The sequence below is a fragment of the Kryptolebias marmoratus genome, linkage group LG15 (genome assembly GCF_001649575.2).
Source record: "Kryptolebias marmoratus isolate JLee-2015 linkage group LG15, ASM164957v2, whole genome shotgun sequence".
NCBI classification, from domain to species: domain Eukaryota; kingdom Metazoa; phylum Chordata; class Actinopteri; order Cyprinodontiformes; family Rivulidae; genus Kryptolebias; species Kryptolebias marmoratus.
Genome location: NC_051444.1, coordinates 18,037,103 through 18,058,233, shown reverse-complemented (window position 1 = coordinate 18,058,233; position 21,131 = coordinate 18,037,103). Strand labels below are relative to the sequence as shown.

Below are 21,131 nucleotides of genomic sequence, written 5' to 3'. Positions count from 1 at the left end.
AGCACAATGCCATAAATTCAACCAGCCTTGCTTCACTGACAACCATCTATACTGATAATGATTTTCTCTCTTTTCTCCTGTTTTTATTTCCTCACCAGTCTTTACGCGTCCCTCCTGAATGTTTAGCTCATTTCTCAAACAACAGCAACAGTGCACTAAAGTGGGGATCACTTTTCACTTGTTTGACAATGTTTGGTGTTTTTTCATCGATTTTTTTTTCCCCTCCATGTAACGTAATTTCAACATCAACAGTGGTAATGTACACCAAAAGAAAGATAACTGCTGTCAGACAGATGAGGAATTGTATTTAATGAAAAGTTGCAAATATTTCCTCAGACCAATTTAATTTAATTTTGTTTAGTGACAGCAGTGTTACCATATTTATCTTTCTGATGACTGCAGCACTCATCAATTCTGTTATTTTACATTTATTGAAATCAACAGGACTTCCCTTTCTCGTTCTCAAGACTTTTATTAACTGCACTGTTAAGCTAAAGCTTTATGAGAATGTTTGACTAGAATATTTATTTCATGTAATTAATGTAAGTAAGAAGCAGCAAACTGGAAAAATTAGGGCTATTTGATGTCCCAAAAACTGCAGATTCTTAAATGGCTTTACGTCTGGCTGCAAAAGTGCCCGTCCTCATAGACCATTAATATTTGTCCACATAGAAATGTATAACTATGAATGTTTCCAGTTTCTTTAAAAAAATAATTGATATTAATATCCATTGTACATTCTTTTCACTTTCATTTAAAAGTGTTCTGTTTTTCTTACTGCTAAAGCTCACAATAGAGCATAGTCAAGGGGTCTTGAGGGATTGATTTACAGATGAGTGGGTGGGGATCGTTTTCTTTGGTTCCAAGTCGGATCTATTCTTTGCTTGTCGCCTCTGGCATTAAAAAACAAATAAACAAACAAAAAAAAATCACAGGACTTCAGAAAATCCCATGTCCTACTGTTAATCCGACACTTACTCCTATCCCTTAGCCCTTTATTTGAAGTAATAAAAGGTAGTGGTTAAAATATTTCACTGTGAAATGAGACAACTCTTCAAGAAGCTGATACGTAATCGGTTATTGGTGATTTTTTTATTTATTTTTTTACCTAAACAGACCAATGTTGATGGTTGATGTGCCTATGTATGATGGAAATCTAGTAATAATACAAATACATAATAATACAAAACGTAAATCACTGAAAGACATTAAACTAGACATTATACTAACTGCCATGAGAACAAGTTTTTTTAACAGAGAAAATATGTTTTTTGCAAGCATAATTCATACTCCTTCATTTAGAGTTTACCACGCAAAGAAATTCCTTTTGTGTTCTTTAAGTTGTTAGTTGAAGTCACTGTACAATATTTTTCTATAAACTTATGCTACAACTTCATTTACAATTTTATATGTTCCACATTTTGAGACATTTAGCTTGTAAAGTTTCAGTTAATCAGCACCAGACTGCCCACAGTATGTTTGGCTATCAGCCCCAGTCTTGGGAGTGTTAGCTGTGCACCCATGTAGCCATTGTTCTGCTACACAACTTGGTTCTGAGTTGAGTAAGAAGCATTTTGTCTGCCAGTACATTGTGACATTAACAGATCTCATAAAGAAGTGAACTGTTTGCATTGTGTTTGTAACATATCCATTTTCAGATGGGTGGTATTCAAAGGTTGAACCAACACCTTGACATACGGTGAATCCGAAATGTTGGTAGATTAAAATTCGGCCAATAAAACATATTCTTGTCTCACAATATTTTTTCAATTGAGTTATTTGTGATAAATGAAAACACGTACTGTCGTTTTCTTACTAGAAAAAAGAAAAACAATGTGGAACTTAATACGTTAATCGTGTTTGCCACTTCAGCTAAAGTCTTTGTTCATATAAAATTATGTAGCACACAGCACCTGATTAAATAAAGCCCTAACTACGTTTCTGTGTTAGACTTTTTCAATTTACCAATTATGTCATGTATAAATATTATATTTCTTTCTACTCAACAAGAGTTAGTTATTTGAATGTTATAATTAAACAATTACCATGCTTGTATTGAATTATACTGTTTTTATTTTGCATAGAATTCCTGAAAAAAATTGAACATGAATCTAATCAGAATTTCCTTAAATGCTTTATCCCATTAAATCTATTTAAAGTTTTAGTAGCAGACCTTGCATACAGTCTCCACTAACACAGACAGGAAACAATTGCAACAAAGCATTTAACTTGTGAAGTAAATCAGAATTTATTTTTGATCTGACAGGTCCAGTAGCTGTGATCAGTGGTGAGGAAGACTCTGCCAGCCCTCTTCATCATGTAAACCATGGGATTATTACCCCGTGTACTCTGGATGCGGGTCCTGATGCTGTTGTGATCGGGATGACTCGTATACCTGTGGTGGAGAATCCTCAATACTTTAGACATGGACACAACTGCAACAAGCCGACCACCCGTAAGTCCTCCCAGCTGATGTGAAACGAGCTCGGAAAGAAAACAAGATAGCAAGGGTAGTTACACTAAAAGCATGTTAACTGTCCTTCAACAGTGTATGGTCTCAGAGGAAGTCAGAGTGTAAAGGTCAGAGGTTTAGAAGCTTGGATTTGCTGACCATGCTGTATGCAGTTTGGACAGGTCATAAATTCTGCTTTAGATACAAATAGCTTCATGTGCACTGTGGCACTTATTGGGACTGTTTTGGCTTTCTGAATTTAAATGTCTGACTTCCTAACACTGGAACACCAAGTGTTTACTGAACAGCAGACATTTGAAAGAAGACACTTGTTTTTGCATCACCCTTTGTTATATTATATACCAGTATTATAACATGCATTTTACATAGAAAGGTATACTCAGTGTTGTTTTAAAATCTGGTTTCTTATGTGGGAGCACACAGTATACCTGACATGGTAATGCAGTAAAGGCCAAACATTTGAAACACCACATCTTCATGAGCCTCATTTTGACTGCTGCATATTGATTGTAATGAGCTGTGCAAATCTGTGCAAAGTGTTTTGGCCCTCAAGCTGAAAAAAAGTATAATTTAATATCAGCTGCAGACTCTGTGTTATTGTATGGTGTTAGCATCTGGTAGAACGCTGCCAGACGCTACACAAACAATCCGTTAAGGCAAAAGCAGCGTTTTGTATTCGGCTGCTGGTGTTTAGAAACTCACCCCCCACCCCTCCCCAAAATCCACTCACACTCCCTTGAGACTCATGTTCCAAGTTGGGAAAAGACAAGACCACTTTAAGGCCTAATTACTCACAATTACATCGACTGCTCAGGAGAAACAGCAGAAAACAACTGTTCCAGCAGCTACAGGCAGCCCTGCTGCCTGCTGCTTCCACTCCAGATGATGCCAGTCAAAAAGCCTAGAGTTGCAGAAAAAAGCTCCCTCCTTCTGTCCGAATGCCAGAGGCAGCTTTACTATACACTTCTGTCTAGCTCAGATCTGGCTGAGTCTCAAAATGGTTGCTGGTCAGGCTAACAGAAGTTGACTCCTGAGTTGGAGCCAATGAGGAGAGAGGAAATCCCATTTAGAAGTGATAAATAAATGACAGGGCTTATGTATTATGAATAGCATGAATTTTTCATGTCTAGTAGTGTACTGATTTATAACATCTCACGCCTCGGACAGGAGATCTGATTGCAAGCTAATGAATAAATGACAGTAGGCACAAATTAAACTTTATTCGTATTACTTTGCACCTGGAAATGGAAGTCAGACCATGCACGTGCACTGTTGCAGCTTCAACATAGGCCTTACTAAATGTTCTTCCTCTCTCAGTATGCAGTACACCTTTTATTTCTCCAGATTTGATTCTACGTGGATGCATTTAAAAAAGGAAACCATGGGAAACGAACCCTGAATTCATCACAAGGTCATAATGGCCACCGCTTTCTGCCATTGGCTAGGAAAACAAAATAGATCTGAACGGCTCCTGCCTCTGCCGATCATTCGCTGAATATAAATGCCTTCTTTACCCTCAGGACACGCACACAGGGAAAGGAAATTTCTCTGTGTATCCGTGTGTAAATCTGCAGCATGTGTGTGGGTGTACGCCACTGAAAATGAATCTGCGCACGTACGTGAATGTGGGCGTGCTGTTGGTGCAGCTTGTAGGGATGAAGATTTTGCCGTTATGTCACCTTACATCCCCTCCGCCTCCTCTATGATTTGATGTGTCAGGAGTCTCTCGGGTGCCCCTTGGGTTCTCAGTGTCCTGCTGGCCTTGCTCAGCGTGATTGTTCTGCAGCACCCACTCAGATGCAGTGCAATGTAGCTATACCGATCTCAACCATGAATCCATAATGTATACATTCATTTACTTGAAAGCTTCTTATCCGAAGGAACGGGAGGCTGGGAACACATGCAGGAACTGGACTCACAGAGGTGACACAAGCTCTCACTTACACACACTACTTACCTGTGTTTCTCAGGAATTCACAAATGTGATGGTCAGTCCTAGTTTGCCTCAACGATCACACCTTTTGGTCATTTTGTTGTGCATTTTAAATGTAAGTCCTGCTGTAACAACAAAGACGCAACCCAGTTTATAGATACTGCTGTGTTCCTGTTTAAACAGCTGCTTATAATGAACACATTAAACAGAGAACACACTATTGTGGCTGTTATAGACCAAGGCCTGAAAACAGTAATTGAAGAACTAATATAAAAATGATTATAGTTTGCCCCCTTATTGAACCGTCACCTCTGCACACACAGTTTAGAGGCCATCGTCAGCATTAGCGCCGCTGTTATTCCAATGCCAATTTAAAAGCACAAAGTGCCTTCACGCCATCGGTTGCTCTCCGAACTGAACCACTGGCCTTGACTTTTGCTGCAGTAAACAGGCGAGCTGTGACCGATGAGAACGTTTGTCGAGATTGGCCTTTTGTTTTTCTCTAAGAAAGCTGAAAAAAAGGCCAATCCTGAAGAAAAGTTGCCGCATTAGGGAGATAAAAGCAGAGAAGGCAAAGGACAATTCTTTAGCCTAATGACAGATCCATATCTAGTCAGATCCTCTGTCTCCCAGCAAGTGCTTTTGTTTTATCACCCAGCAAGCTATTTTAATTACGGATTTGTCACATCCTGCTGGCCAAAATTAGACAATAGCTTTTGATGTTTGAGGATAGCGTATAGCCTTTCATTATGTCCACGTTATTAGGGACATCACTCCTGGGCATGGCTTGGACAAACCTCTCTTCTCTGTCCACTCAGCTTTTGGTGTAACAGAGACAGAATTATGCTCAAGGTGGTGTTTTTGAAAATTAAAATGTTTCCAGTAGAGACAAAGAGTGACTAATATGGCCCCTTAAAAGGTGAGTAGATGAACATGAATGGAGAGCAGATTGATTGAATGGCAGTCTCATGTTCAGAGGCTATGATTCCATAAATTATAGTGTGATTAAGAAGAAACTGCCCTGCAGGCAAGCTAACTGAATTCAAACAACCTACTTTAGTTTGTTACTTAAAAAGTCCAATTGTTCCTCAAAGCTTAGCTCAGAAAAACACAAAGTGTAACCTTCTTATTGTAATCAATGGCCTAACATTCCTTAAATGAATGCAGATCACTCTGCCACCTTTCACGCCAGAGTTTTAAACAAAGATAATTTTATATTGAGAAATAAAGACTCCAAGCTACTGCCTCAATTTTAGCTCAATATTTGCTATGTTAAGTTATTAGCTGTAGCGGCCATATTGTATTAGTGTGACTCTACGAATAAATGATTTGTAGATGTAGATCCAGTGTTTTATATACTGAAGGTTTCATTAAAACTAGTTTGAGGGGTTCCTGCAAACAGTGTTGAGTCCAAGACTTAGTGCCCGAGTTTGAAGGAAAGATCTTTGGCAATGTGGACCAGTCAGAGTACGTGTTGGGGATGACTCTTAGCTACTATCACACCAATCTTTAGCTCAATACCTGTCAAACTTAGATGTATTTATGTTATTGTTTTCTAAAGTCAGTTAGCGGCAATATTGAAAAAAGCTGACTTCAAAATTGAATCAGTTAAAATTTTTCATGAAACTTTCTTTCAATCCATCCAGTGGTTCATAACATTCTTTACTAATAGCCACATAGTCTTGACTATAAAAGTTAACACCAAACTTTTGAACAAATACCCCAATATGATTTTTTTAGTACTCTGAGTATGTATTGGGGAAGACTCTCAGCTACAACCATGCCAGATTTTAGCTTAATAGCTGTCAAATTGACGGAGCTATAGCCATTTCTGTGTTAGCTGAGGTCAGTTAGCTGTGGCAGCCATCTTGAATGGGGTCACCTCCAAAAGCAAATCAGTTGTAGAAGTACATGCAGTGATTACAGTCTGAGAGTTTCAGTAAAATTTGTTCAGTCGTGCATGACATATTTTGCTGACAGACAGGCATACGCACAAACAGACACAGGCAAAAACATTTTTGCCCACTTTTTGCATGAAATTACTTTTTAAATAAGTTGAGATCGTACAACTGTTCTGATTTGGTCAAGACCATAAAACTAAACATACTTCTGACATATAAAGTACAGTTTTTTTGACAGCAGCAACACTTCCCATGAGTGTGTCAGGACGAGGCCATGATGATTATTTGATTCCCTTCTCTGAGGACTGAGCTTAGTGTTTCAGCTGTAGTATAAAACAAACCTAAATCATCAACATTTTAGCCAATAAAACTTACATAAAGGGCTTTTCTGGTTTTATAGAAACACAATTTGTCCTGCCTCTACAGGGAATAACAGCTTAGGGGAGGATAGCATGCCTCATCTTCTCTAAGATGTCAAATATAGCTAGTGAAGACTTTTAAAGAAACTCCCCCGAGCAGCAAGTGTAAAGTACTTAGTGCTTAAATGTACTTAAAGCTTAAACTTTAATCCAGCCATAACACTGGGGTTCTGCTTAAGGGGGAAGCCGTCGTCAAAAGACATCAATCAGTTTGATCCGCAAATTCTATAAATGTTGTTGCATGGAGCTGCTCAGTGTTTATTATTAGATAAATGCATTTTATTATACAACAATAGGTGAAGGTAAACACCTTCAAGTGGAATTTATCATTTACCAGTCCTGATTTCACAGTAGTTTTAGTTTTAATTTCATCATAACCACATTTCATAATGGTATACTTTGAAGGCCAAACAAGCTTTTCCACTAAACTCTGCCTCATTGTATCTCAGGCAGTCAGGATTATTTTTTCAGCCAGCTCAACAACAACTACAACACGGAGTCAGGTAGAGGTAAGGAACAAAAAGCACCAATGTGTGTGGGCCACAAACTGTGGGTGGATTTTATTTATTTATCTGTTTTTTTGTTTGTTTGTTTGTTTTTTTTGCTCATGCACCAGGCAAGCAATTATGATTTTACAAAGCAGATAACATCAGTATCAGTATCCAGGTCGAATTAAATATTAATATTTATGTGTGCATTTCATGTCAGTTCAAATGTCGTTATGAGCACAATTAAAAACAACAGGTGTCTACCAAAGTGCTGTGCATGTAAACAGCTAAGAAATCATACCTATAAATGAAATACAATAAATAAATACAATTAAAAACATCACATTATTGCAATTAAAATCACACTATGGGATAAAATTGTCAATGAAAAATACTATAACTCAGTTTGGTTTAATTGCCAATGGGGAAAAAATAGTTTTTTAAATGTGTTGATAAGGTCTAATATAAAAAGCAGACTGTTTTAAAGTTAAGGTACTGCGAGAGTAAAAACCTGATCTGCTCTCTGGTTTTCACTCTGCTCCTCAGTACACCCAGGACCTTTGTGACCTTTTAGGATCCTACTAGGTTCAAATGCTGGAGAGATACCAAGGTGCAAATTCATTCATTGATTTAAAACAAATGATAAAATCTGAAAATAATTTTTTAAATGAGCAGGAAACCAGTGCAAAGAAGCCCAAACAGGTGAGACGTGGTCACTCTTGCATTTGATTTTCAGGAGTCGACCTGCAGCGTTTTGGACAACTTGATGACAACTTATCAGAGACTGGTTAATACCAAAGTAAAAGCTGTTACAGTAGTCTAGATAACATGAAGGCATGAATCATTTTCTCAAAGACTGTGAATGAAAGCAATAACTCAACCTTGGCCCTCAGCTGGTGAAAACTAGCTCTGACAGCAGTAGTTATTTGTCATTAGTAGACAGGTTGTCAAAGATTAAACCCAGGTTTTTTTTAAAAAAATGTTGTTGTTTTTAACATTTTCAAAAGGTCAGGTATATTTATATTTAACAATAAACAACACTGTTTTTTCAAGGAAATGCTTTACTGCTAATCTTTGGACTATTCTCTAACAGCCAGATTTGTCTTCATTGTTAGTAAACTCAACTGTGCATGTTACCTTATTTAGCTGATTCACATCCTATATTTAAACAACTACAGTGACTACAGTGTTACTGAAACAATCAACTTCTGTAGTACCAGTTGCAGTGCACACAAATTATGGAATTAGAAGCAAATAATCTTTAAACTGTTACACATACGGATAGTGACCATAGCTGTTTTAAGGTCTCTACAACGATCCTCCACAAAAAAGTGATTGTCAACTAGTGGTCCCTGGGCCATCTATGGCCTTTAATACTTTAATACAGAATGGGCAAAATAACCTTTGAGGTTTAATACCTGTTTTTCTATCAGATTAATAAGAAGATTATCACCAGCACACTAATCAGAAAGTGTGACTGCAACTGATGTCCTTGTGACTTGTGAGGAAAAAAATAAATCATGAATTTAGTTTTTGTATGTAAACTTTTTACATAGAAGTCCATCAGATCCTGGGATAATTTGTAGTCTGTGCTATGTTGATCGAGGCGTTGCACTTTAAAGCACTGCTGTGTTGCATTCATGTAAAACCAGACTCTGTCTATTATTTATGAGCAAAACTAACCATAACGATATTTCAGCTATCACTGAGAAATGAAGTCATGTTCCAAAACATAAACAGACATTTGAAAAGCAAAAATGTCTTCATTTGTCAAAAAAGCAACCCACTGACACCTTGCCACTGTGAATGCGAGAATGATAACATAGAGTTTTCCCGTAAAAAGAGGCACCTGGCTTATTTCCTGCGCTCTTTTCTAAGCTTTTCTGAACAAAGCGAGCGTCATCAGAAAGGAATCAGGCAGCCGCAGACACACGGGCCGGCATTCAGCCAGCAGCGGCAGGTTAAAAGTCAAAACCCACTGAGAGTCAACGGTGAAAGCTGTCCTTCATGTCGCAGTTTTCCAGCCATGCCAGATGACGCACAGTCCCAGCGCTGCTGTGAAATTCATGCCAGAGGGCTTTTTGTATGCTATCAGCTGCTGGATGAGTGCCTCTTACCTAAATACTGTATTCACCTCCTGTGGAGCCATAGACTGACGAAACTAAGGCTCCATTACAGTCATCTCTATAAAACGCTCTTGTAGCTTCTTATGCAATAATAAAATGGAAGGAAATGATAGAAAACTGACTATGTCTGAGTCTAATATCGTTTGTCATTTTAATGTTTTACTATATTAGCATTGCAGTTACATTTAATAGTTCAAACTTGAAGTTCCTGTTTTTATTCTGATACAATGTTTTATAAGAAAGAGTCACTAAAATCAAAACCATCCCAAGTGAATAAAGTTAATCAATGTTGAGGTGTTGCTGGAAAAAATAAACAGTTTGTGTAGATGTCCTCCGCTTTTTTTTTTTTTTCACTGTGGCACCACTTCTCAGAGGCAAAGCTAGGAGATGCACATTGATCAACCCAGTGCAGGAAAGCTGCCAAAAAGAAAAAAATACTCACACACACACATACACACACCTGCGAGCCATAAACTCCCACATAAATGCACAACGTTGGTAGGGAGTTAGAGTCAAAGGCACACTCAAAAAGACACACTAACTCTGGAGAAAGTTGGCAGGTAGCTGCAGAGAAATACATGCACACACAGACACATGCACGTACACACACACACATTCTTGGGTGCAGAACAAAGCCCTCCAAACATCTGTTCTCCCCCAGCAGCCTGACCTGACGAGCTGAGTAAATCTCAGAGCTGCGTTGTCTCTCCCTCCAGGGACAATGTTTGCTGGCACCGAGGCCTCAAGTGAGCCTGGACAAATGAATGATGCTGAGCTGTGGGATAGAGATTTAATCTCAGGGCTTCTCAGTGTGCCACTCTGGGTAAATAGGCTGCAGGATGCAGCCCGAGTCGGCCCTGCAGAGGAAACTGAAGGTTAAAGTAACTTGTCTGCACCACTGTCAATAGGTGCGCTCCATAATAGTGGCCGCTATCCCATCAGTGGAGCGGAACGAGGTGCTCGGTGCAAAACAGACCAGATGAATTATTTACGTATGGAAGTGAAGAAGAAGAGACAGCTGGTACAAATGTAGAGCTAAACAGGTTTTCAGTGTAGGTGTTTGAATAGTAACACTATCTCTTTTCTTAATTTCACAGGTTGTGTAGATCTTTAACAGTTTTAGAAACATCTACAAAACAAACAAACAAAAAAATATTATTATCCACTCTTAGTTAAACGGAAGTTATTAATGTTGTCTTGTTAATATTGGTGAAATGAGTCATACAAGAAATAATGTCAACAGCCTTCTGATATATTTAAAGATTGGATCCTGTAATAATAATAATAATAGTTTACAAATGCTACAAATGATATTGCATTTGTTCAGTATTTGCATAAAGCCTAATGGTGGTGACAGGGAGTTCATGTGAAACGGCATCAGATGTGGAAAACTAACATTTATTTAAATAAATAAGTAGATTGTTTGTTCTTAACAAGCCACTGTAGTTTAAATTTATTGACTAAAAAACTGATATTGTGCCTCCATTTTATTTTTTAAACAAATGGACTGCCAAAATTTTTTTAAATAAATGGAAAATGCAAACTACATCCTTGCACTGACACGCTGATCACTTTATCAGGTCCACTGTACTGTTTTAAAGCTTTCGAATCAGTCTGCTCATCTTTTCCTGACTGAAAAACAGGCCATGTGGCTTTTGTTGACACATTTTGAAAATCAAAGCAAATGAAGGAAACTTTCAAATCTTTAACCTGTTGTTTATCTGACTACAAATTCACTGTTGAGCTGGTAGTTCAGAGCCTAAGAAATGGGGTTATCTGGAAAGGTAATGAACAATTAATGCTTTACCTGTTTTAGATAGGGCTTTGTAGAATTAGAGTTTAATTTTGTGCTAACAGCTCGTCAGAGTCAGGCAAAGACCTACAAGGATTGTTTTAAAACAACTCTATTCTCAAAATTTTAATAACAGGTTATACAAATGCTGCTACTTTTTAAAAAATATATAATTTTACATCAAAATTATTTACATTGGATTTTGTGGTTATTTGTAAGTGCAAACAGTAGGTAGCTGGGGCCCATCTGGTACTTTCTGCAGGAAACCCATAATGGTTCTGTCAGAAACAAAAATGTATAATGTAAAATTACCAAAGATGTAAATGTTTACAAAACAGTGTTTGCATTAAACTCTTCAAAGTATATGAGATCAGAGTTGTTTTTAGATGACAACAGTCCACTTTGGCCTCAGCCCCATTTCAAATTTAGCTTCTTAAAGAAGTCAAAATTAGTTTATTTCTGCAAACTAGATCATTCAAAGAGCAATCTAGAATAGATAAGATACTAACTGTACATAACCTTTTTTTTAAAAAAACAAACAAACATCTAAATAATGTGATCTCTTTAGCATTAGAAAAAGAATTTTCCATCCAAATAAGGTGGTAAAAGTGCCCAAAAGCATTTGCATGAAATACTGGGAACAATGGCATCATTTGAGGATTTTAGATTTTGTTAAAACTGGTAATTTAGTTCAAGAATTAATGGGCTTCAGATTTAGTCATTTACATAACAAAGTCAGATGTCTTAATGTTCTGATTAAGCTGATAAAACTTTATGAAAACAAATGCTAATTTCAGATGTTCGTGTTAGATAAGACATCAATTTATGAAATGATCATCTCAACTCACTATAAAAGCTAAGAATAAATAGGGACAAGATAACAATCAAATATAAAGTTCTGTGGAAACTGAGGGGAAAAAAGGAAAAGTAAACATGTCTGGCCCTAGAAATCTGTGGTTTAAAAAAAGTTTCCTAATCTCCACCTGCTGATAAATGACAAGATTTCATCCAGAGAAGCTTAGGAATGTGTGCGGTGACAGACAGGGGAAAAAAAAGGCTTTAATAGTGTGACGGTGACAGCACGACAGGTATCTGTGAAACGCTCATCTTTGAATGATCATAACTGATGGGGGAGTGAAAAGGACAGGGTGAACATAAAGGCCTATAAAAACAGATCATTTGTATTAAGTGGAAATAACGTACAATAGCAGAAGATTCAGTTGGGAATAGAAGCTGGGGAATCTTCTTATCTTTAGCAGCAGAAAAATTGTCAGAGACATTTGGCCCATCAAATCCTGTCAGAACACATTCAGAATTAAAATGTGCACGTTTTAAGTTTGCTCTTGGAAAACAGATTTTTTACAGAATGAGGCTTTTTGACAGCAGTGATGTGTTTGTGTCCCTGGTGGAGCTCCCACCCCGCAAAGTGGCTGCCAGCTTCAGCAGACACTTTTCTTTTAAATCTGCTTTAAAACTGGGGCATTTCTTTATATTTAACAGTGATTTCAGAAATAGTAGCGATGACACAGGCTGACAGAAACAGCAAAGGAACAGGTGACATATTCCATGAATCACCTTTTCAACATGTTCACAACCAGATGGTCTCACAAATCTGAAGGATAACAAAGGGAGAAAAAAAAAACACCCAGAGGAAATCGGATTGAACATTTAATCTCTGTTTTGAATGAAGAAATGTTTGGGAGGTTTAGCTAAGCAGTTGGTGAACTCTTTTTGGTTAAAACCTCACAGTGATGAGGCTTTTGCTTTATTAGATCTGCTTGGACTTAAAAAAAAAAACAAAACCCTAAAAGTTAAATGGCCCTTTTGAGCTCAAAATATCAAGATGGACTGAAAACATTTGAGTTCTCATAGCTGCATTCCTTGTCTAAACTTTAGGAAAGGACATGTCTACACAAATTGTTTGTGAAGCTGTCGTTTAAATATTTTTTGTCTGTTTTTGACGCCACACAACAAAATTACTCTGAAACTGTGACTAAAGAGCGGCTCATTAGCCCTACATAGTGACTCACAATCACTATGCTGCTCTGCAACAACCAAAATTTACACCCACAGCTCCAAAAAAATCATTTAAATTGTAAAAAAAAGAGTGTCTGTTGTTGATTCTCTCTCACATAGCCCATGACCTTTTTCTGAGTAACAAACAACAAGCGCGACTCTGCGCATGTGCAAACACCTCACAAGTGTTACTGCAGCCACTAATTGAGAAGTGAGCAGGCAGGGACAGCTGTTCCTGCAGCAGGCGAGAGGCTTTTCTTTGACACGGCAGTACAGTTGTTGTTATAGGTTTGACATTAGCCATTAAAAAATGAGCTGCAAAGGGATGAAAAAGAAGCTGCATCCACAGTTGCTTAGTTTACAGCAGAGGTTGTAACATCAACTGTTCGTTTAAACAAGTTGCGAATTGGAGTGATGCACATAATGCTACAGCAAGACTAGATGTTATTGTTTAAAAAAACCCTAACCTTAACTTGCAAGAACAAATTATTAACTTGCAGTGTTAGTTTATGAATGCGAGCTAACTACCTTACAGTATTTCTGTCAGTTTCAGCAGCACTTTGTTCTAAGTGTTGGGAGCAACACATTTTGCAAGAAAGGTTCTGCTATCACATAACACATCTACTGTGTGGCATTTCATTATATACTGAGAAAAACTTTCCCAAGTCTGGCATGTGAGAAGATCACTTGGAAAGGAGCTGAAGGCAAAGTCAGTGCTAATGTTTCAAAAATTATATAACTGTACAAAGTACTTCCAATGTGTATGTCATTGGGAGGATTGACTACATTCCGTTTATATTGTCATGCTCACATGGCAAACACTGTCTAAATATCACTTATCGTCAGAGAAAGTTTAATCATGGTGGCAGTTAATTGCCAGTGTTACACAAACACCAATACTGAAACTACATAAAACATTCTGTAATAGTTCTTTGCCTTACCACAGAGCAAAGATTTAGATTTTTTGTAAACAAGTCATTGCCTTAAAGCAATGACTCTACGGCTGTATTTCTACTTTCCTGTAGCAGCCAGCATTGCTGCAATGTTAACACTAGCTTCTACATTAACATGAACAGCAGTTTGAGTTCACCGTTGTTTAAATGACTCTCTGTACAGGAGTACTATAGCTAACGAAGGTTTTGTTTGCATCTTTGCTTTTGTTATAAATTCCCATTTTTGTGCTAGTGGTCCTATAGCTACTGTATCAGAGTTTCAGGTTAAACTAGGAGCTCTTTCTGTACTTTACTGAAGATAATTTGCACAGTTTTTAACTCTAGTACACTTTGTCCAAGTGTGTTGCAAAGATTTTGTCTATTTAAAGGTTGTTCAGAAACAAAGAACGTAGAAAGTCCTGTACCAGAGAATATGCTTCCCCTCTAGCTTCTTTTTGTAATGGCCCTGTGATATAGCCACAAAGATTAGCTCCTCTTTATGCCACCACAGTCTGTCAGACCCAACCAATGAAGTTAACCAAGTCCTGCATTAATGTGTACTTAGACGTATGAAGCTAGCATCACAGAACCAGCATCATCCTTGGTTAGAGGGGACACAGCACTTGCTGCTACTCACTTCACCCATACACTTCAACTTGGCTCTATGGCTACTTCTCTTGCTGACTCAGAGGCATAATAGTGGTGGGTCAACTTAAATCCCCTGTTCCACTATTTCACACTCTCTGCCATTAACAGATGAGGTCATCTTAGGTCCAGCTGAAAATAATTATACAAAATGGACAAAGCCTCGTGGCTGGTTTGTCAAAACTCAGACAAAAATGAAGTTGATTGATAATCAGTCATTTTTGACCAATCAAAACCAGACTGGGCCTTGATGACAGAGTAGATAGAAAATAGTGGTTCAGTTAGAAGGTGGGGTTGCACTGACGATATATTAACCTTTTTCTTATGTAACTGGAGCTGCACGGTGGAACAGCTGGTTAGCACATTTGCCTCTCAGCAAGAAGGTCACAAGATCAACTCCGGGTTGAGGCCTTTCTCTATGGGTTTTCCTCAGATACTCCTGGTTCCTGGAGTCAGGTTGCAGGGGCAGCACCTTGAGCAGCTAGACTCTGATTAAGCGGCAGATAATGGACGGATGGACAGATGGACTCCTGGTTCCTTCCACAGACAAAACCCTGCATGTTAGGTTAATTATCTAGTCTAGAATGTCACTAGGTGTGAGTGGTTGCCTGTTTGGTTTCTCTCTATGTGGCCCTGTGATATACTGGTGGCCTGTCCAGGGCATACCCCGCCCTCTTACCCAATGATTGCTGGGGATAGGCACCAATTTCCTGTGACCTTGAAAAGGAACAAGCAGGTATTGAACAGATGGGTGGAATTTAACTGGGTTCTAAAATTAACATTGTGAACTGCAAATAATCATAAAACAAACTAATTGAAAAGTCAGCCAGAGATAACTAGTAGATCAAATCGGTTTGCAGAAGTTTGAAATATACTGTAAATGACAGAGTGAGACCTGTTGTTTCAGCTTGAATTTTCAAGCATTATCTTTGTAATTTAGGAGCTTAACGTCTGTATAAGCAGTACCTACAGGAGGCAGGGCCAAGCCGACCGTCGTTCAGTAGATGAAGGCAAGTAAACTCATTATCATACATAAGGATCAAATGGTCTTATGGGAACAGATGCTTCACCTGATGTGCTCTAAGTGCAGACACATCAGTGTTTTTAAATCAGTGCATTAAAGGCCCGTATATGGCCGTGCGTGTAATTACTTGCTCCATGGCATATTGTCCATCACAGTCATCCAATGATCAGGTTTGATTTAATGAAGGCAAAGAACCCACAGATGGAGGATGGATTATATTTCTGAATCTTTATTTGTCTCCCATGATTATATTAGACTTGGTTACTTAAGAAACAGGAAGCCTGAAGCTGTATTGTGAGATTAATGCGTCACATTTCAGCATATGGGACGACGGGAGTGCCATAAAACTGAATAAAGCTGTCAGAGAAGAAGAAAATGTATGCAGAAATACTGACGAATCAATGCAGGGATAAATGTTAGAATAAAAAATTGTGGAAATAATAAATTTACAGCATCTTGTGATTTTCAAGAAATTGATGTCATGTTCCCCTCTTCTTTATTTCTAGCATTAAAAAACAAACAAACAAAACTGAACAATAATTGCAGTTGTTAGAACTAAATTTATTTTAAGAGCTCCTTTTCAATTTAACTTCCATTTTATTAATCAGGATTGTTTTTACTTCTATAACACTGTCTCTGTTGCTAGGCGAAAACTGCTGGTTTTATCTCATCAATACTTTATAGCAGAGAGCTGCTGCACAGCTGAAGCTCTGAGGCCCAGTCTTGTATAGTGTGGTGATTTTTATCTAAATGTCTTGTGGACACTATGTGTACTCTGTGTGTGCAGACCTATCAGAGCACCACAGCTTTCATGGTGAATCTACAAACTGTCATGTTTTATTCAGGGTGAGCCACAAAGAGTAGATCTGTTCAGAAAACTACCCACACCTCCTCAAGTCGCTCACACTGCGCTTTCTGTCCAACTATTTCTACCTGTCCCTGCCTTTTTGTCACTTTCTGTGCCTTATATTCTGTGGAGCTAGGAATTTTATAGGATAATCAATAATAAAAAAGAAAAAAAAAATATTCTGGGACCAGAAACACTGTAAGGCATTCCAATAGTGAAAGGAAAAAAAATCTGTTTTAACACACAAACTTATTAGTTTACTATGAGTAAAATTTGTATTTAAGTGTTTATTTTACAGTTATTTCCTCATTTAGGAAAATCCTCCTGTGGCATCTTGGTTCTGACAGTAAAGCTAAAAAATATAATCCAGATAAGAGATCTTGGCAGGTCCGGTGTCATCTTCTTGTTTATCTGCACTTTAAACATTTAAAACCACTTGAACCTTAACGCTCCTGGTATTCTGTCTTAAGTAGCTTCAAAGTAAGATAAAATGTTTTTCTCAACCTTTGACAACATCACACAGGGTATGACCTTATTTTTTTAGTTTTTCACATATATATTTAAATGCTCACAAGAGGAAGGAAAAAAGTACTCTTGTGAATTTTCACTTTACCCTGTAATTTATTATGACATTTTTCCACAATGTCTTCCGAAAGCTTGAGATGTTGACTAGACTTTGAAAAACAAAGTAGCTTTACCCCATTATATGTCCTTGTTTTCGTTTTTTTTACCTGCATCCTGTCAATCCCCATGTCTTTTCTTCTGGAGGCTTAAAGGTGAAATATTTTGTCTAAGTATGTTGCTTTTGGGGTTTTTTTTTGCATTAATTTGTTTGCTATAAAATGTAACATGTGGTTCAAAATCAAGTGACGATCACTCTTTGTCCCACTTTTGTTTTAGTCGTCCAGCACATAAAGAGGAGAGACATCATCCTGAAGCGGGAGCTGGGTGAGGGAGCATTTGGTAAAGTCTTCTTGGCAGAATGTTACAACCTCAGCCCCACCAAGGACAAGATGCTGGTGGCTGTCAAGGTACAAACTTCAGTGTATCGTTATCAGTGTGTCTGTGTCTGATGTTCTTATGGTGTCAGTCAATGCAACAATTTAGTTTATTTTCCAATATCTTGGGTGGAAACACTCCCTGAGAACAGTATTCCAGCAAAAAATAAAAAAAAATTGCAGTTTGAACTAGAAGCATCATAGGTCAGAATAAGAGGCTGCACATTCAGCAGAATAAGTCCAGAAATGAAAAGAGGCACCCAGACCTTGACTGCAGAAATTACTGAAAAGGTTCAGATGAAGGTTGAGTACCCCATTGTCCTCATTGTTTCCTTAAAAAAAATCAGTTTCATTAAAAAAAAAAAAAAAAAATGTGCTGTGACCTCTTTGAAACATAAGACAATGTGCATTTTCATCTTAACTTGTTCCTGCCTGTGATGTAAAAGGAAGAGGCTTTCTGAATACACTTAAAGGTCAACAAAGGGGAAAAATTCATTGCAGCACTTTCCCCTAATTTATCGTCGTCGAGCACTTTGGAGGTATTGTTTTGGAGAAATGCCCAGACAAAAAACATTTCCCTAAGAGTGTGGTTTGATTTGGTAATAGAATTTTATGGCCGTTTTACCTACACTGTCATACATCTCAACCACCTTAAGCACTTTGCTGAAAAAGAAGAGCACATACAAGTAAAAACATTTCCATCTCGAGGTCATTCAATCTGTGGTAATGTGAGCAGCAGGCTGGGAAAACAGGACCTCAAGGCTGAGCAGATCAGGAGTAGCACCTCCGTGTATTTTCCTGCTGCTGATGAAGTGTCAAGAGTCTTTTTTTTTCCTCCTGCAATAAGGCTTATAGCTGTTGCTTATTTCTTTTCCTTTTTTTCCCTGATATTGGTGCCTTTAACTGACATCCCATCATGATTTGGTATTTTATGTGTTCTGCACCTCAGAAGCAGGTTCAAGGCACCTCTGAGCTTCATTTTATCACCAGTCAGATCAGTTTTGTGTGTGTATATGTGTGTGTGTGCAGTTGATGCAGCTTCACTTTTACTTCCAGAACATTACACCTCAAGTGATTGCTGGCTCATACATGTCTGTATACACAAGATTTTGACGAGGAAAGAAATTCAGTCACTTTATGACTGAGTTTTACCAAAAAAAAGGCTTTCCAATCAGGACACTCTAACTCTTACTGCATAAACACATTCAAGTGAAGAATAATTTTGTGACACCATAAATAAAACATCTTTAACCAAGGCTCCCTTCACACTGAATGATGACTGCACTACGATATCCACAACTTAGAATGTGACTGAACTGTGGCAAATTTGGAAAATGGGTGAAGGCAGACATGATTAGACCGTTCTCTACTCACCAAAGATGTTTTTTTTCCTGCTATTTATTTTTGCATCCCCAAGCTGATCTCCTGCATCCTCACCACAATGTATATGCTCCCCCTTGCACAATTCACTCAGACTGTCAGGATGTAGATACGCACTAGAGGATCCCCCCTCCCTCGAGGTTAGCACGACCCAAGTGTCATGAATATCACATCTTTGCTAGGTTGTTTTCATGACCTTGTTATGATCATGTCCATAGCCCAGGCACGAGGCCAGCATGACCAGACCAGCTTTAAATTCTTAACAACCAAGCCACTTTATTGTGCGCACATCATGGAAATGTTGCCACTGCTGCCTCCACAATCCCTCAAGCTTCACCCAGGCTTGACCATAATCCAGCCAGGACCTCAATACACTCCCACCATGCATGTTGATAAACCACCACAACCTCACTATAGAAGTTTTGTACATGTTTAAAACTATCATGGACCTATTGTGCTGTTATCACATGTTATAGGGAGTCCATTGCATTTTTAATACATGTCTTAAGACCTTACTAAGACCCTGCAAAGACCGATCACATTCTGGCTGATATTTTACATCAATGAGGGATCATCATCCAGTGGGAATGGAGCCTAATCAAGTTCACAGATGTTTTGTTGCAGGAAAACAAGCTGTTGTTTCATAAAGTGAATCAAGTGATAAGTGGCACAAGCATCAAGTGTGAATGCCTTCAATTGTAGAAGTCAGAATAACTGTTCACAAAACTGAAGTGTCATTAGGTTTTAATAATAAACATGTTATTGTCTGTTTCCCTGGATACTGTTAGAGACACCAGCGCAAAAGTTATTGTCACTGTGTTCCAGTGTGGATCCAGATGTACCTCAACTGCAGCCACAATGTCTGCCAATTGAAAACATGTTTGTTTTTGAAGACAGGATCTGTTCATGTGTATCTGAACAATGCTATGTCAACTATATCTGACGTAACAAGAAGACAGTGGTTCGACTCTCAGAGGGAGAGTCCCATCCAGCCCAGCAGTTGTTTTGATTTTAATAAATCATGTTTAATAAGTCCTGTTTATTTAACTATCAAGTAAAAAATCCTATTTGGTTCAAGTGCCAGCCATCCACCCATTTCTACATCAAGTACAGATCAACCAGCAAGACTTCTGTCCATTTCTCATCCACTCAGTTATTTGTTATTGCCTGCCACCATAAAATGCAGGTAATCATTCAATTGTCAACGTCTGCATGTGTGAATGTGATTTTGTGCACATGTTCAATTATCTGTATATTAGCCAAATAGCTTATGAACTGTTGGACAGATTTTATTGACAATGTCAGGAAGTAAACGATACATGTACATCTACAACTGATTGACTTTTGGAGTTAACCTAATTTAAGATTTCTGCCACAGCTAACTGGCATTAGCAAAAACAAAAACACGAGTCAATTGTAAAGATACTGAGCTCAAGTCTGGAATGGCAGTACCTGAGAGTCATCCCCAACACATGCATTAACAGATCATGCAAGAGTTTTCTTTAAAACAAAATATAAATGTAAAAACATCTCACAGTCACAACTGTGTATTGTAAGAAATAAAATTCCCAATTATAATTAGTCTTAGATAATAAAGAGGAAAAATATTTACTCAAAGAGAATACTCATCATTCTCATATGCCTTGCATGCACACACACGCATTGTAGTTTAAGAGGACGCACATCTCAGGGAACATGAAGCCCAGTTTATCACCAAACCTGCATGCATGGCCACGCTCAACACAGCTCCTGCAGGGCTTTTCATAGAAAGACAGAACACAGGTTTAAGTCACAACATCACTACAATATGGCAGCAGCACAAAAAGGGTTTAGCTTCTAGCAAGTAGGAGAAGGATATTTTACAAATAATGAATATTAGAATGAATAAGCTGAGGGAAGAATGCACAGCAGCAATGCCCCAAGAATCTATTTATTAGTGAAATAAACACCAGCCAGCAGGGGTTAAATCAGGTATTTTTATGTGAAGGAGGGAAGGGGAGGGCTTCTTTGCCTTCAAGATGGAGGTGTGTATGTTGCATTTGTGGACAGAGACTGCATAATGGGACTGACATCATCTGACAGACTGTAAATAATCCAAGGTGACACATCCCTCTGGGCTGCACACCAATCAGAGTCATCCTAAATATTGTTGGCATC

At 38.1% G+C, this 21,131-nt stretch overlaps 1 protein-coding gene across 2 annotated transcripts in view; it reads left to right on the top strand.

The window, feature by feature from the left end:
- Nucleotides 1-21,131, top strand: part of ntrk3b (neurotrophic tyrosine kinase, receptor, type 3b) — a 212,593-nt gene that overhangs the window by 165,372 nt on the left and 26,090 nt on the right. For both annotated transcript variants that reach the window (XM_017425891.3, XM_017425892.3), the window contains 2 exons: nucleotides 2,267-2,455; nucleotides 17,497-17,627. In XM_017425891.3, the coding sequence (XP_017281380.1) occupies nucleotides 2,267-2,455; nucleotides 17,497-17,627 (320 nt within the window). The remainder of the gene's footprint in view (nucleotides 1-2,266; nucleotides 2,456-17,496; nucleotides 17,628-21,131) is intronic.